This window comes from Xiphophorus couchianus, chromosome 5 (assembly GCF_001444195.1).
Source record: "Xiphophorus couchianus chromosome 5, X_couchianus-1.0, whole genome shotgun sequence".
In the NCBI taxonomy this organism is placed as follows: Eukaryota; Metazoa; Chordata; class Actinopteri; order Cyprinodontiformes; family Poeciliidae; genus Xiphophorus; species Xiphophorus couchianus.
The window spans coordinates 760828-774510 of NC_040232.1; the positions used below are offsets into that span (position 1 = coordinate 760828).

The 13683-nt window shown below is 44.0% G+C and overlaps 2 protein-coding genes across 5 annotated transcripts; both read left to right on the forward strand.

The window, feature by feature from the left end:
* The first annotated feature begins 540 nt into the window (after positions 1-540).
* Positions 541-8555, forward strand: LOC114144578 (serine/threonine-protein phosphatase 2A catalytic subunit beta isoform). 4 transcript variants are annotated; one of them, XM_028017563.1, is made up of 8 exons: positions 541-926; positions 4459-4497; positions 5931-6101; positions 6628-6801; positions 6889-6978; positions 7046-7207; positions 7397-7515; positions 7874-8555. In XM_028017563.1, exons 1-8 carry the CDS (start codon positions 825-827, stop codon positions 7944-7946), a joined length of 930 nt encoding a protein of 309 aa, XP_027873364.1. In that variant the 5' UTR covers positions 541-824; the 3' UTR covers positions 7947-8555. The 4 variants fall into 4 exon arrangements, with proteins under 4 accessions (XP_027873364.1, XP_027873366.1, XP_027873365.1 ...); XM_028017565.1 differs by lacking the exons at positions 541-926; positions 4459-4497 and adding an exon at positions 5749-5774 and having other exon boundaries at positions 5855-6101; XM_028017564.1 differs by lacking the exons at positions 541-926; positions 4459-4497 and adding an exon at positions 5773-5814 and having other exon boundaries at positions 5895-6101.
* Positions 8556-9544: 989 nt separating this feature from the next.
* On the forward strand, positions 9545-13322 carry shld3 (shieldin complex subunit 3). Its single transcript, XM_028017567.1, has 3 exons — positions 9545-9769; positions 10888-11429; positions 12350-13322. The coding sequence occupies exons 2-3, from the start codon at positions 10959-10961 to the stop codon at positions 12551-12553; spliced, it is 675 nt and encodes a 224-aa protein (XP_027873368.1). The 5' UTR covers positions 9545-9769; positions 10888-10958; the 3' UTR covers positions 12554-13322.
* The last annotated feature ends 361 nt before the right edge of the window (positions 13323-13683 follow it).

The following is a 13683-nucleotide window of genomic DNA, read 5'->3' on the forward strand; positions in this document are numbered from 1 at the left end:
TGTTGTTTTTTTTTTACAGTACAGTATATGTCCTTGGTATGTCTTTCAGTTGCACCTTTCCAGTGATAAATCTTGTGTGTTTTGGCTGAAATTTTTAATTTGACAAACAAACAAGTAGACAACCTTCGTTTGCTATTTCTGGCCAAAACCATTTCTTAAATCATTGAACAGGCTGTCCAGTCTTTTATTTCACGTCTGGATGATTGTAATTCACTTTATTTTGCCATAAACTAGCTTTTACTAAGCTGTCTCCAAACCAGTTAAATGGTACTATTTAAAAAACAATTGTAAACACTTTGGTTAATCTAACAGCTATTTTAAAGAGCTATGCAAATAAATTTCTGATTGTTATTATTATCATAGTGATATATTCAAAAGTAAAAACATATTTTTGCTTGAAAAGATACCTCGAAAACAATCGTTTTCCACTCCATAGTGCAGCTCTACGTTGGCACCACCTAGCGCTCCTTTGCAGTTCACGCCCTCTCCACTTGGCGTCGCTGCTGAGTCGAATCTGCGCAATGCTAAAGTACCCGGATGTTATTGCAGCTAGCTCTTTTAGCCTCTGCGACGCCGCTCCGTTCTGCCGCATCGGGAACTTTCGATGCGTTTCGCTCCCGCAGCTCTCAGAAACAGTTTTTAATGTCGGGAAGTTAACACACCTGGTTTATAATGACAGAAGTGATCTGAAGGTATCGATATTTTTCGGTGTAGTTGTTGAATTTGTAAGCTGTTTGGCGGGACTGGGTTTGGTATAACAATACGCGGAGCTGAAGCCAGGGGCTGAAACGCAAATTGGTTCAGTTTTTACCACAGCTGCCGTCATGGAGGATAAAACTTTTACTAAAGAGTTAGACCAGTGGATTGAGCAACTCAACGAGTGCAAGCAGCTGACAGAGAACCAAGTCCGGACGCTTTGTGAGAAGGTAGGTACTCCCGTCTGATTCCACTGACCTCCATTTCATAGTAGGCCCCAGCGGCTCGGTCTAATTTCTGGAAAGGCAGTAACGTTGAGGGTTTTTGGCCCAGTTTTGGAGCCGCCACACGGAGCTCGACGGTGTTTGTGTGCCGTGTTGGAGATAAATCACAGCCAGTCTTTCAGGTTTTCTAGGTAAAAGTGTATTTGTGAAGATATTTATGAAACCACAAATTAAAAACTGACGGGCCGAAAATGCGCACCCTGGTTATCCATCAAATAGACGCAGCCCATTTTACCGTCCGTTAATTAAACCAACTAGATTTTCCCTTTCCTTATCTGCTGAAACGCCCTTATTTCCAGTATGTATTGGTTTTAGAAGCTAAGTGACCAGCGGATCGGTTAATGTGACGCCGCACTGCTCTCCACCGCACCCTCCCCGGATCGATCAGAGGTTTTATTGCATAAAGCTGTCCGGCCTCCCAGACTTTAGACGGCTCCACCGGGTTGCTGCAACAGAAATAAATTTGGAGCCGCTCAGCTCTGAATCATCGTCTTTATGAATCCCTGCAATAAACCCCAACATACCGATTTCTGAAAAGTGGCAGGATGTTTCTGGCTGTCAATCCATGAATGATGGACATCAGGAAACGGTCAGCTGCGCTGGTTGAAGGAGGAACAGGCCAGATATAAAATCTGGAGTTTTATTCCAGGGAAAATAAAACATTTACTACTTCATATTTAAAAGATTTACGGTATAAATCTAAACTCGGTCGTTTTACAACAACTTTAAGCAATATTTCATCATATTTCCACCATGATGTCATAGTTTCAGTTGAACTTCATGGGATTGATCAAATGATGGGATCTGGTTTATTAAAGGAGAAACCTGAATAATGAAGAGCTGCAGAGTTTATCTAGAGGCTTATTGTAGTTATTAGGCTTTTTCACTAATTATTAAAATTACTTCTGTATGTAATACTTATTGTACTCCAACTCAACTTGAATAGTTAAATCAGTCATAATTCATTGTGTGAATTGCTGCTTTGACTACAACTGTTGTTAAAATCAAGTTTCCCCTGATCAGTTATCTGTACTGGTTAATTAAAGTTTCATTAATGGTAGAACTAGTTGGTGTTGCGTTCTCTGCATCTATAAGCAACAGGAACATAAATCGAATAAATGATTTCGAATAAGGAATTAGACCGAGCCGCTGGGGCCTACTATGAATCGTTTGCATTTTCCACAAACAGGAAATGCTTTGCTGTTTTTGGTTTCCGAGGAAACGGCAAACTCTCCTCTATTCATGGATTTCTCTGGGAAATCAAATTTATTCACATTAATTTTTAAAACACTAGAGAGAAACTGCAGCTGGTGAAGCTAAAGAGTCCAAATGCAACTCTTGACGTGCTATTGGCTGGCGTCAGTCGTTTCCTTGGTGCTGATTGGCTGAACCGCGACGAGCCGCTGTCAGGCTGTAGATGTTAGCTTCTGCTGCAGAGCAAAGACTGTTTCCAGTCTTTCCAGGAGTGCATCGATTTATCAGCCAGCCAATTTATTGGTACTGATTTCCTTAATTTTGGCGGATCGGTGTGAAGTTGATCTTATCCACTGGTGTTATCAACCTCAGCAATGGTCTAAAAATCAAGCGCTGTGCTTTTCTTTTCTCCCGTGAGAGAAGTTTGACTGACAAAACGACCGACCAGGTCACGTCTGCACACTTACAGCTGACAATAGTCTCCCCATTGTTGCCAATTCATCAACTTTCTTGATATATTGAGCAACATTTCAGACAAAAAAAATGGTATCAGCCAAAATCATAATTGGTAAGTTAGGTTTTCTAAAAGATCGGTAATCTGCTATCGGCCAGAAAACTGCAGTTGATGCAGCCCTATTATTAATACATATTATAGTAGATTTGGAGTTTAAACTTTTAAAAGTCATGTTTAGGGGTCCAGCAGATTTTGCTATTCCTAAAAATGATTTAATGTTGACAACAAAAACAAACTCATGAGTGAAGTGAGAAGTTTAGAATAACAGAACCATATTTTATCTGGAGATAATAACTGCTCCTCCATCTATGGAAAAGAAACAGATGAGAAAAAATATATTTCTGTTTTTGTTAAAAGTTTATTGAAAACATTAAAGAACAAAGAAATTCGTATCTGATCCATCTCTGATGCTGGAGCAGCTTCCAGCTCCGTTTAATACAGACCTACGTGAAACAGATCTGTTATCAGACTGAACATGAACCAGGAGGCGGCGGCCATGTTGGACTGACACTGAGCCGCTCTGCAGAACCACTCCCATCCAGTCTTATTATTTTAATAACCAGAAATATGATCAACTATAATAATCTCTGATCATCTCTGATGGTCTCGGCTCGTTCCTGTTGGGTTTCCAGGCCTAAAGGTCAGTTGAGGAGTTATTATTTACACATTCATATGTAAATAATAACAGTCTGAAAACATCAAACCTGCAGAGAAAACCATGTTTCTCCTCTAAACACCAGTAGGTATCAGAACCAGTTTTACTATAGTTCTATAGTTAATAACTGATCTATGGATCACATGCTTTTTCAGAACTGTCTATGAACCAGAACCTCTGAGTAGTTTATAAAACATCAAATGGTTCTGAAAGTGAAGATGAGGTAAAATATGTTCCTGTTTTATTAAAGTCATATTAGTGTTGGTAAACCAGCCGACACGTTTCCTCATATTCAGTTAAAAACATCCAGTCTTGGTTGCCAAGGCAACAGCTGCTCAGTCTGACGACGGGTTTATTCCCCATAAAAACTTGAAGCAAATTAAAAATCTTTTTTTTTTTTTTAATAAATAAAGATTCTCAGAGAGGGAAGGTGGTTCTGTTCTGACCCGACCCGGAACAGAACCTCGGCTCTGATCCGATCCGACCCGGAACAGCTCTGGAGGGAGAATAAAACGTTCATCAGCTAAACTGTAAATAATTCCTTTTAATCCCCTAAATTAGTCAAACAGAGAATGAAGGAAAATGAATCTAATGGATCTCAGTCTGCAGCAGCCCTGCGTTTATTATGGGATGTTTGACCAGCTCCAGTACAACCTGACTGACTGATCGGCCAATCAGACGCTTTGTCGGCCATGTTTGTTTTGGTCTGAGGCTCAGGAAAGCCGACTGTCATTCTCATGATGCAGCGTTTAATACATAGGTTAGAAAATAAATCATTATTATTAATTATGAGTCAATAATATCAGTCTGTTTATGCTGGTTAGTTGTGGCAGTCATAATAATATTTAATATTTCATCATCATTTGCAAACAAAGCATCATGGAGGTTTCCTGACCCCAGCAGCCTCTCAGGTCGTGACCTTTAACCTTTCCTCTGCTGCTGTTCCTATAAACATCGGATTATTCAGGCTCTACTGGACCAGCTTTATGTCCTCCATTGGTGGTTTCCATGGAAACTGGTCGGTTCTGACCCTGGAGCTGAAGGATGTGATGAAGTTGTGATTGGTCCATATCCTGATATTGATTATTGATCTGCTGATTGTGTTTTTCTTTCAGGCGAAGGAGATTCTGACCAAGGAGTCTAACGTCCAGGAAGTGAGTTAATTTCTCTGAACCGGTTCTGGTCACAGTGACCCACACAGGTCGGGACAGAACCACCATGGGTCCAGCCTCTGAAACATGAATTACTAATCTATTGATCCAAACGGTGGTGACCAATCAGAACTCAGCAAACAGACTCCACCACAAGAAATGCTGGAGGACGGGTTGGTGAGGTTCTGGTTCCGAACCGGGTCCACTAACCCGGTCCTCACCCAGCTGGTCCTGTTCCCAGAGAACAACAGGATGTGGTTCCACCTGTAAAGCAGTGCAGCAGTGACATCACTTCCTGTTGGGGGTCAAAGTTGAACTGATTAAAATTCCAGATTTATTCTGAATAATTATTATTTCCATTTATTGATTCTGATAAAATATTTAAATTATTTATAGATTAATTTCTGCCAGTAAACATCCTGGAGTTTCTGTCTCAGTCCAGATGAACAGCTTCTGTTGGTTCTGGTTCTGGACCGACTGCAGTACCAGATGGTACCAGATCAGGTTCTGGAGCCTCCGGTCTCCCTGTTGCTTTAATGTTCTACCACATGTCGTCCTTCCACTAAGTTTTCCCAGGCTGTTTGATGCTCTGGATTCTGTTGATCCTAACTGGACTGAACAGAACCAGAACCTATCAAACATATTTGATTTCTCTGATGCCACATGGTGGTGTGTTTGGGAATTACTCCCCCTGCAGGAAGGACGTAGAACTACATCTGATACTGTCTCTAAAATTAAACATGAATAATTTTTAATGTTTATGAAAAACATATCAGACTTTAGTTTGAGTGCAGAAATGATCTGAACTTGGTTTAAAACTAGGAAATAATCTGAATGATAAATTGATTATTGAAATAATTTAGTAATCTAAATTCACATTAGGCAAAATGTTTTCTTATTGACAAAGGAAATTAAATTATTAGTTCATTCTCATCTTTTAATATATTTCTAATATTGTCTAAAAAGGCTTAATTGGTTAAATGAAAAATCTGCAGAATGTATCAGTTTTTAAATCTGAATGATTCACTGCAGATCTATTGAAAACTGAATTAAATGAATAATATTTTACTGCATTTAGAACCTTGTTGGGTTTGGGTCTTATCTGGTTCTGTTCTGAAAGTTTGAACAGCTGGAAAATTGAACAAGATGAAGAAGAATCAGCTGATTTATGTAGTTTTAATATTAAACATCTGAATCTCCAGCGTCTTTTTCACTGTTGATCCGTAAAGCCGCCGATTGTCCTGGTTTCTGTAGAAGTGGGAGGCGGCCATGTTTCCCAGGTTGTTGTGTCTGATGGTGGGAGGCGGCCATGTTTCCCAGGTTGTTGTGTCTGATGGTGGGAGGCGGCCATGTTTCCCAGGTTGTTGTGTCTGATGGTGGGAGGCGGCCATGTTTCCCAGGTTGTGTCTAACGCTCCGCCCCCGCTCCCTCTCCAGGTGCGATGCCCGGTGACGGTGTGCGGCGACGTTCACGGTCAGTTCCACGACCTGATGGAGCTGTTTAAGATCGGAGGGAAGTCTCCCGACACAAACTACCTGTTCATGGGCGACTATGTGGACAGAGGATACTATTCTGTGGAGACGGTCACCCTGCTGGTCACGTTAAAGGTAACGCCCCCTGCTGAGCGGAGGTCGTGCTGTTCCTGTAAAACAGTGGTCTCCAACCCCCGGTCCATGGACCAATTGGTACCGGGCCACGCAAGAAATAATTAAATATTTCCGTGTTATGTATTAAGTCTGGAGGATCTTTTATTTTGAAAATCCTTTAACCGGATTCTGTCGGTTACGTCTTGTGCGGCAACATTGAGCTCACAAACAGCATCGGTTTCAGTCTCCTCCCTTCCCCCCACCCCCCACCCCGGTCCGCAGCAAATTTGCGAAGTCTTAACCGGTCCGCGGTACTAAAAAGGTTGGGGACCACTGCTGTAAACTGTTCAGAGTCCATAGGAAGTGATGTCAGACAGGAAGAGCAGCTGCTGGTGACCTCAGAATCGTTGATTTGTTGTCCAGACTGCTTCCTGGATCACAATCACAGCCTGAGGCTCTGATGCGTTCATTGAGCAGGAACAGAGTCGGGTTTTTCAGTGTTTGACCTGTAACGGAGCCTTGACCTCCGGCTGGCCTCGTCCTCCAGGTGCGCTTCCCGGAGCGGATCACCATCCTGCGGGGGAACCACGAGTCGCGGCAGATCACTCAGGTCTACGGCTTCTACGACGAGTGCCTGAGGAAATACGGCAACGCCAACGTCTGGAAGTACTTCACAGACCTGTTCGACTACCTGCCGCTCACCGCGCTGGTGGACGGCCAGGTGAGGGCGCCAGCGATGGGGGGGGAGGGGCACCAGCAGGGGTGCTGTGGTGTTAGCCTAAAGCTAATGTGTTCCTGACTGTTCCAGATCTTCTGTCTCCATGGAGGCCTGTCTCCGTCCATTGACACTCTGGACCACATACGAGCCCTGGACCGCCTGCAGGAGGTCCCACATGAGGTACGCGCGCCCTCTGTTCCCCCCCCCTGCCTCCTGTCTGCCCCCTGTAACTGTTGGTGTCCCTCAGGGCCCCATGTGCGACCTACTGTGGTCCGACCCGGACGACCGCGGCGGGTGGGGCATCTCCCCCCGCGGCGCCGGCTACACCTTCGGTCAGGACATCTCAGAGACGTTCAACCACGCCAACGGCCTCACGCTGGTGTCCCGCGCCCATCAGCTGGTCATGGAGGTAATGGGTCACCACGGCAACCACACTACTTAATATTGTTAAGCAAATGTTCTGTGAACGACGTTACGTTTTGTTTGGTTGGATTAAATCATGGAGTGGAAGTGAAACGTCCAGAACATCAGAGATCTGAGCGTTAGAGCTGAGAACGATGCGTTCAGGGTCTGACTCTGCTCCGTCTCCGTCCATCAGGGCTACAACTGGGGCCACGACAAGAACGTGGTGACCATCTTCAGTGCTCCCAACTACTGCTATCGCTGTGGCAACCAGGCGGCCATCATGGAACTGGACGACACCCTCAAATACTCTTTGTGAGTCGACCGAGTGAAGAGCTGCAGGAAGTTCACTTATTCATCACTGAAACTATTATTTATCTGCATTCTAATGAATTTCTAATGTATAAAATAAGATTATTTAATGTGCCAATTATTTTTATCCAAAAAATTGATAATATCCCAATAATCAATTACTAAAATAATCAACTGCAGGCCTAATATTCAGTCATTCCACCTCTGAGACAGACATTTTTATGGTTATTTTATTTTTATTCTAATAAATTTTCAGGGTTTTTTAACTTTATTTTTTGCATATTTTAATGAACTGAATGTTTTAGTATTGTTTCACCTGACTTCCTGTCAGCTGATCGTAACTGAATGTTTTCGTCCTCAGCCTGCAGTTTGACCCCGCCCCTCGCCGCGGTGAGCCTCACGTGACCAGACGCACTCCTGACTACTTCCTGTGAATGTCCCGCCCCTTCCTGTCCGTCATCCACGAACAGCCCCGCCCCCACACACACACCTTTCTCACCCCCACCCCTTCTCATTTTGGATGGAAAGAAGTTATTAATATTTCTGATGATGATGTTTCTGTACCAGGAAGATCCTGATTGGCTGATAAATTTTAAGCTCACAGAGAAGCGACCTCCTCTGCAGCCGTGTTGTCGATATGCTGTCATTAATGCTGTGCTTCTGGGGAGAAAAACACCTAAACTATCATCTATTTTAGTTTTTCCTTTTCCTTTCTTACATGTCTGAGCAAAACAAGATAATAAAACGACCGTCGTGGACCAAATGTGCCATATTCAGATCCTTTTACAACATCGCAGGTTTCTTTTCTTCTTCTTTTTTACACCTCTCTATAACCCGACATGACGTCACCACACATCTGATGGCAAATGTGCTTTTTTTCTTTTGCAACATTTTAAGATTTAAAGATATAGGAACAAAAAAGTTTGCTTCAACTAGTCCAGCTGTCAGTTTTAGGTGTCCAGGCTGCAGCCGGTGGTCATCTCAGCAACTATATTACTGTAAGACAACAGACGTATGAAATAAAATGTCCTATTGACAAACTACTGCAGCCTCCGTCTCTTCTGCTCCCGCTGCCCTGCGGTTGCTACAAACTACAGATTCTGCTTCATGGAGCTCAGCTGTTCTCAGCATTGAACTAAGGAAAAACCTCCAGTAGCAGTCAGTGATGCAGTGATTCCTCTGACTGAAGACTTGCTGTATCCTTCCAGCTGCACAGCATCCAGAACCAGAGGGAATAAATATCCAAACAGCAACGCTTCAACCAGAACGAGAACAAATCAGAACCAACCTGCTGCCACCAGGGCGGCGCTGTCCTACAGTCTACAACAGTGGTCCCCAACCACCGGTCCGCGGACCAATTGGTACCGGGCCGCGCAAGAAATAATGAACTACTTCCAGATCTTTTATTTTGAAAATCCTAAATATCTTGCGCGTCAAAATTCAGCCAACTTGCAGGAGATTGAGTAACAAAACGGCATCGGAGTACTGCGCGCCGGTCCGCACGACCAAAAAGGTTGGGGACCACTGGTCTAGAATGAGTAACTGGTTGTGTTGGGAGCATTTTCACTGGAACTGGTAAGAGGCGTAGCTGATTGTTGGAACTTTAATGTTAACTGAACACCAACCAGAGCGGACATGGCTGCTATATCTGAGCCGCTTCCACAAACTGCTGCCATGTTTTTAGAGCCAAACTGGATTACAGAGTCCAGATGGTCTGTCAGTGGAGACAACAGGTGTACCAGCAGCAAAGTGAAACAAAGGTAACATTAATGGGTTTTTATTTTAAATAAAACGAATAGTAAGAGATTTTATAAAATAAGTTACAAATACTACACCTACTAAAAATAGCATACTTGGAAAAGAGTAAGCATATTTAAAAGAATTTTATTGAAAGTTAAACTAATAAAATGCCTGTGTTTTAGCCTCTCCCTGGTTTAACACACCTGGATCAAATGATGGCTCGTTAGAGGCCTAAGAAGATCACTGACCTGCTGAAAAGGTTGTTTTTTTACCACCAGGGAAAGAACTAAAACGTGCAGGATGCCGGCCCTCGAAGACCGACTTTGGGGACCCCTGAACCTGTTTTCGTAGGTTATTTACCTGCCTCTTTTGCCCTTCCCAACATGGCGGCCCCGTTGAGATAAGCAGACTTCCGGTGAAGCTGCTGGAATACAGAAAACTCGCGAGATTTCCCATGAAGCAACGTCAACTTTCATGAAGGCGTTGGTTGTTCGTGTCTAGAGTCCAAGTTGTTCTGGTGTGTATGAAAATAAAAGATGTCTGCTCTGTTTCTGTAGCAGCTTAGCTTCATGTTTACTGTTTTTGGCTCGTATGAAAGTTGTTCCTGAGCCAATAATAATCTGTTAGCAAGCTAACGGCTAAACAAGCTATAAACATTAGCTTTCAGAGTTGCTGTTTTTACAACTGTTTACATTTATTATTAATGTTTCCAGCTGAAAATCAGTTCTACTCCAACATTAGAAATATTGAGTTATGGGAATCCATTAAAGTTAGCTCCTGGTATTTTAGCCGCTGTAACCACAGAGACTAGAAAGGATCATCTGCTGTGTGTTTAGTTCTACTTTGTTGTTGTTTTTTCTTCCTTTTTTAATCCACTATATTCACAAAAATATCCCAGTTTTTTTTTTTCGTGAACACCTACGTTTTAGATTCTGTGCTACAAGACCTTTCTCATGCAGCTTTATTTTTGAAATATTGACTGTCGATATATACCCTGACATTACCCACCCCGGCCACAAGGTGGAGGACTTTTAACACAAGTGTGATGCTATGATGCCCGTTTAGCCTTTAGCTTTTATTTCTGCATCAGCAGCAAACTGACCCTCCAGAATAAACATAAAATAGAAGCTAAAATATTTAGTAAATCTTCTTTTTTTAAAAGTCGAGTTCATAGTAAATCAAATGGACTTAAAGTTTTATCACGATGTTTGACGGTAATAATTTGATAATGATAAAAGTGATGAAAAAACTACTATTTCTGGGTAGTTGTTTGACACGGTGCTCACACTCCCACAGGTACTGCTCTGGAAACACACATTTAAATTTCCTTTGGGATCAATAAAATATTTTGAATTGATTGAATAACTAGGCTTCTTTACGACACAGAAGTTCAATCAGTGTCATTAAGCTGCTCAAAGTTTAATCACATTTTCAAATGAATAAACATTTATTGATATTTTTTACTGAGTAAACAGTAAATGATTAAAGTAACAAACGGTCAGTTTGGGTGTTTCCAACATCATTAAATCAAAATTTTAATATACTACTAAATTTATTGTGATAAACGATGTGACAATGCCGGCCTCTAGCTTAGTGTTTTATGTGTGAACTAAAAGCGGCGGTGTGTTTCCTCAGCCTGGCTCTGTCTGAGCCGTCATGAGGAAGAGGACCGCCGTCCAGTCCGTCCTGTGACCCGGTCCCTCTGGATGGACCGTGTGGTTCTGCACTACCGGCCCGGCTCGGCGCTGCGCCTCTCCACCCTGCTGCAGCAGACCCAGAGGCTGCTGGAGCCGCTGGCCCTCCGGCCGCCGCCCGCTTTCAGACCCTGGTTCCCCTGTGGCGCCGCCCACTGCCGGGCCATTAGACCGGCCAAACCACCGCCCCACATCGGCCCGGCAGGGGGCGTCCCCACAGAGAACCAGCCTGGGACTACGGACAGGACGCAGGACGCTCCCTGCCGTGTCCAACTCGTGGCGCCCGGAACCGGTTCAGGGACGGAAAGAGAGGTCCCGGCGGTCCGGAGGTCCTGGAGCGTCTCCAGGCAGAGCGGAGTCCAGCTGCAGAGCCGCATGTCTCTGTCCTCACGTCTCCGTCGCCTGGTGTCCCTCCACCGGCTCCACCTGCGCCAGCGCGCCAAGTGGGTCATCACCCAGCAGAACTGCAGCAACCTGGACGAGGTGAGTGGCTGCAGGGGGCGGAGCTTCCACTGGACCTACTTCCTGTTTGTTCAGTTAGAGGGAAACACACAAACCCTCCAGATGTTCTGATCACCTGGATTCTTCCTGTCCAGGTGGGACAGGTGGGACAGCTGACATCAGGGACGGTTAGGCTCCTCCCACTGCGGCTGGGCCGTTAATCTGTCCACTTTTCTCTTTTTGAAGATTTAATTTTTGTAAAATCTGGATGTTTTTCACCATCTCACTCCTTGGGTTCGTTTAGGCGACATGAACCAACATCTGGTTTGATAAATGATTTTTACAGCTTCTGTTAATTTCAGGTCAACTCACACAAAGAATTATTAAAATAAGTCAATTTTTTAAGATACGTTTTTAATAGTAATTTTGTTACGAAAAAAATTAATCTGGAAATTTGAATTTGGAATAAAAAGAAAAGAGAGATTTTATTTTGAACCCCTTCTGCTTTGGTGTCCTCCACTCTGCCTGATCATAAATGAGACCCAGCAGATCAGAACCAGAACTCTGACCCAGCAGATCAGAACCAGAACCAGAACTCTGACCCAGCAGCCCAGAACCAGAACTCTGACCCAGCAGATCAGAACCAGAACTCTGGCCGGTTCGTTTCTGCTGGGATTCTGGATCTTTATCAGTTTTTTCCGCTGAGTTCATCATTTTGATCAGATTTCCGTCCACTCAGCGTTTTCCGTCTCTGTTTACGGTTACATCACCTTTGACCTTTGCTGCGTCAGGTGATCACTGAGGTCTGCTTCCTGGGTGATGGTTTTAGTTAATAAAATAAAAACCAGGATTGATCCGACCCGTCCGTGTTTCCCTGCAGTGATCGTCACCAGGAAACATTTTCTGAAACTGATGATGATGATGAGCCTCGTCTTCCTCCGTCTGTCTGTCTGTCCCTCCAGGCGTGGCGCCGCCTGAGCCGCTCCGTCCGCCGCGCCGGGTTGCCGACCTGCAACGCCAACATCCAGCGGGAGCGGGCGGAGATCTGGGTGTTCTGTGACGTCCTGCACTGTGAGCAGGTGGGGCGCCACCTGAAGGACGAGCTGCGGCTGGCGGGTCGGATCCACCTGGCCGTCCACCGGCTGGGGAACATCTTCAGCATGTAGGCCGGGTCCGGCTGGACAGAACCACAGGAAACAACTAGCGGCAATAATTTGGCTTGTTTAGCCTTGTTTAGCCTGGCATGCAAGGAAAAATAGGGACTCATTTTCTTCATTCATTCATTTGTGATGCCACGCCTTCATAATACATATTTAAGTAGCAAGATAAACATTTAGCCTGCAGCATAAATGGTTAACTTGTTAGCTAAACATGTAGAAGTATATTTAGCTTGCTAACTGATTATTAGTTAGCAAGCTAAATGTGCTACATGTTTAGTTACCAGGCTACATATTTAGAAGAGGAAATGACTCACTGTGACATTTATAGATGAATGAATGATGTGGCTAAAATGAAGAAAGCCCCGTTTTTTCTCTCCATGACCGGATCAATAACCCAGATTATTGCTGTTGGTTATTGGTTATTGCCTTTACATGGTCGGGTTCAGTGAGTTGTGCTGGAGTTTGAAGCAGAACCAGAGATGAAGGAGTGTGAACCGGACCGGCACTGACTGGGGGAAGGTGGAGATTTTTATGGATCCATGAATTTTACCCGGATGAATCGATGTTTCTGCTGAATAAATCCCTGAACTCTGATCAGTTTTATTTAAATAAATAAAGTTTTATCTCAGAAACTTCAGGCTGTCTTTGTTTCCTCCTGTATAAATATTTAAATGTTTTTAGAGAATCTGTTTACTATTAATGAGTTGAGTTGACATGTGGTTTGAATCTTATGATTTCTTCTGCATTTATTAATAAACTGTTCTTAACGGTTGCATTTTTGACTCCGCAGCTTGTTTTTCCATAAACAGCCTCTGCGGTGGCGGAAGCTGCACGCACAGCCCCGCATGATGTGCAGACAGTTTGTTCTGGAAAATGCGCAGCAGCAGTCACGTGATGCAGGAGTCTCCCAGTTTTCCCGACACAAATCACGCCCACGAAGCGGCTGTGGAAAGCCTGGGCTCAGTGAACACAGCAACCCCCCACTCCGCCTTTGTCTGACAGCTCTGCACGCTGCTTTAATATCTAGGTTAGCGGATGTGACGTCAGTGCCCAGCCCCCGTGACCAGCTAAATTCTGGTCTTTGTAACGTCTCATCGCAGCGCATGCTGGATTAACAGTAGCACATATATATATAT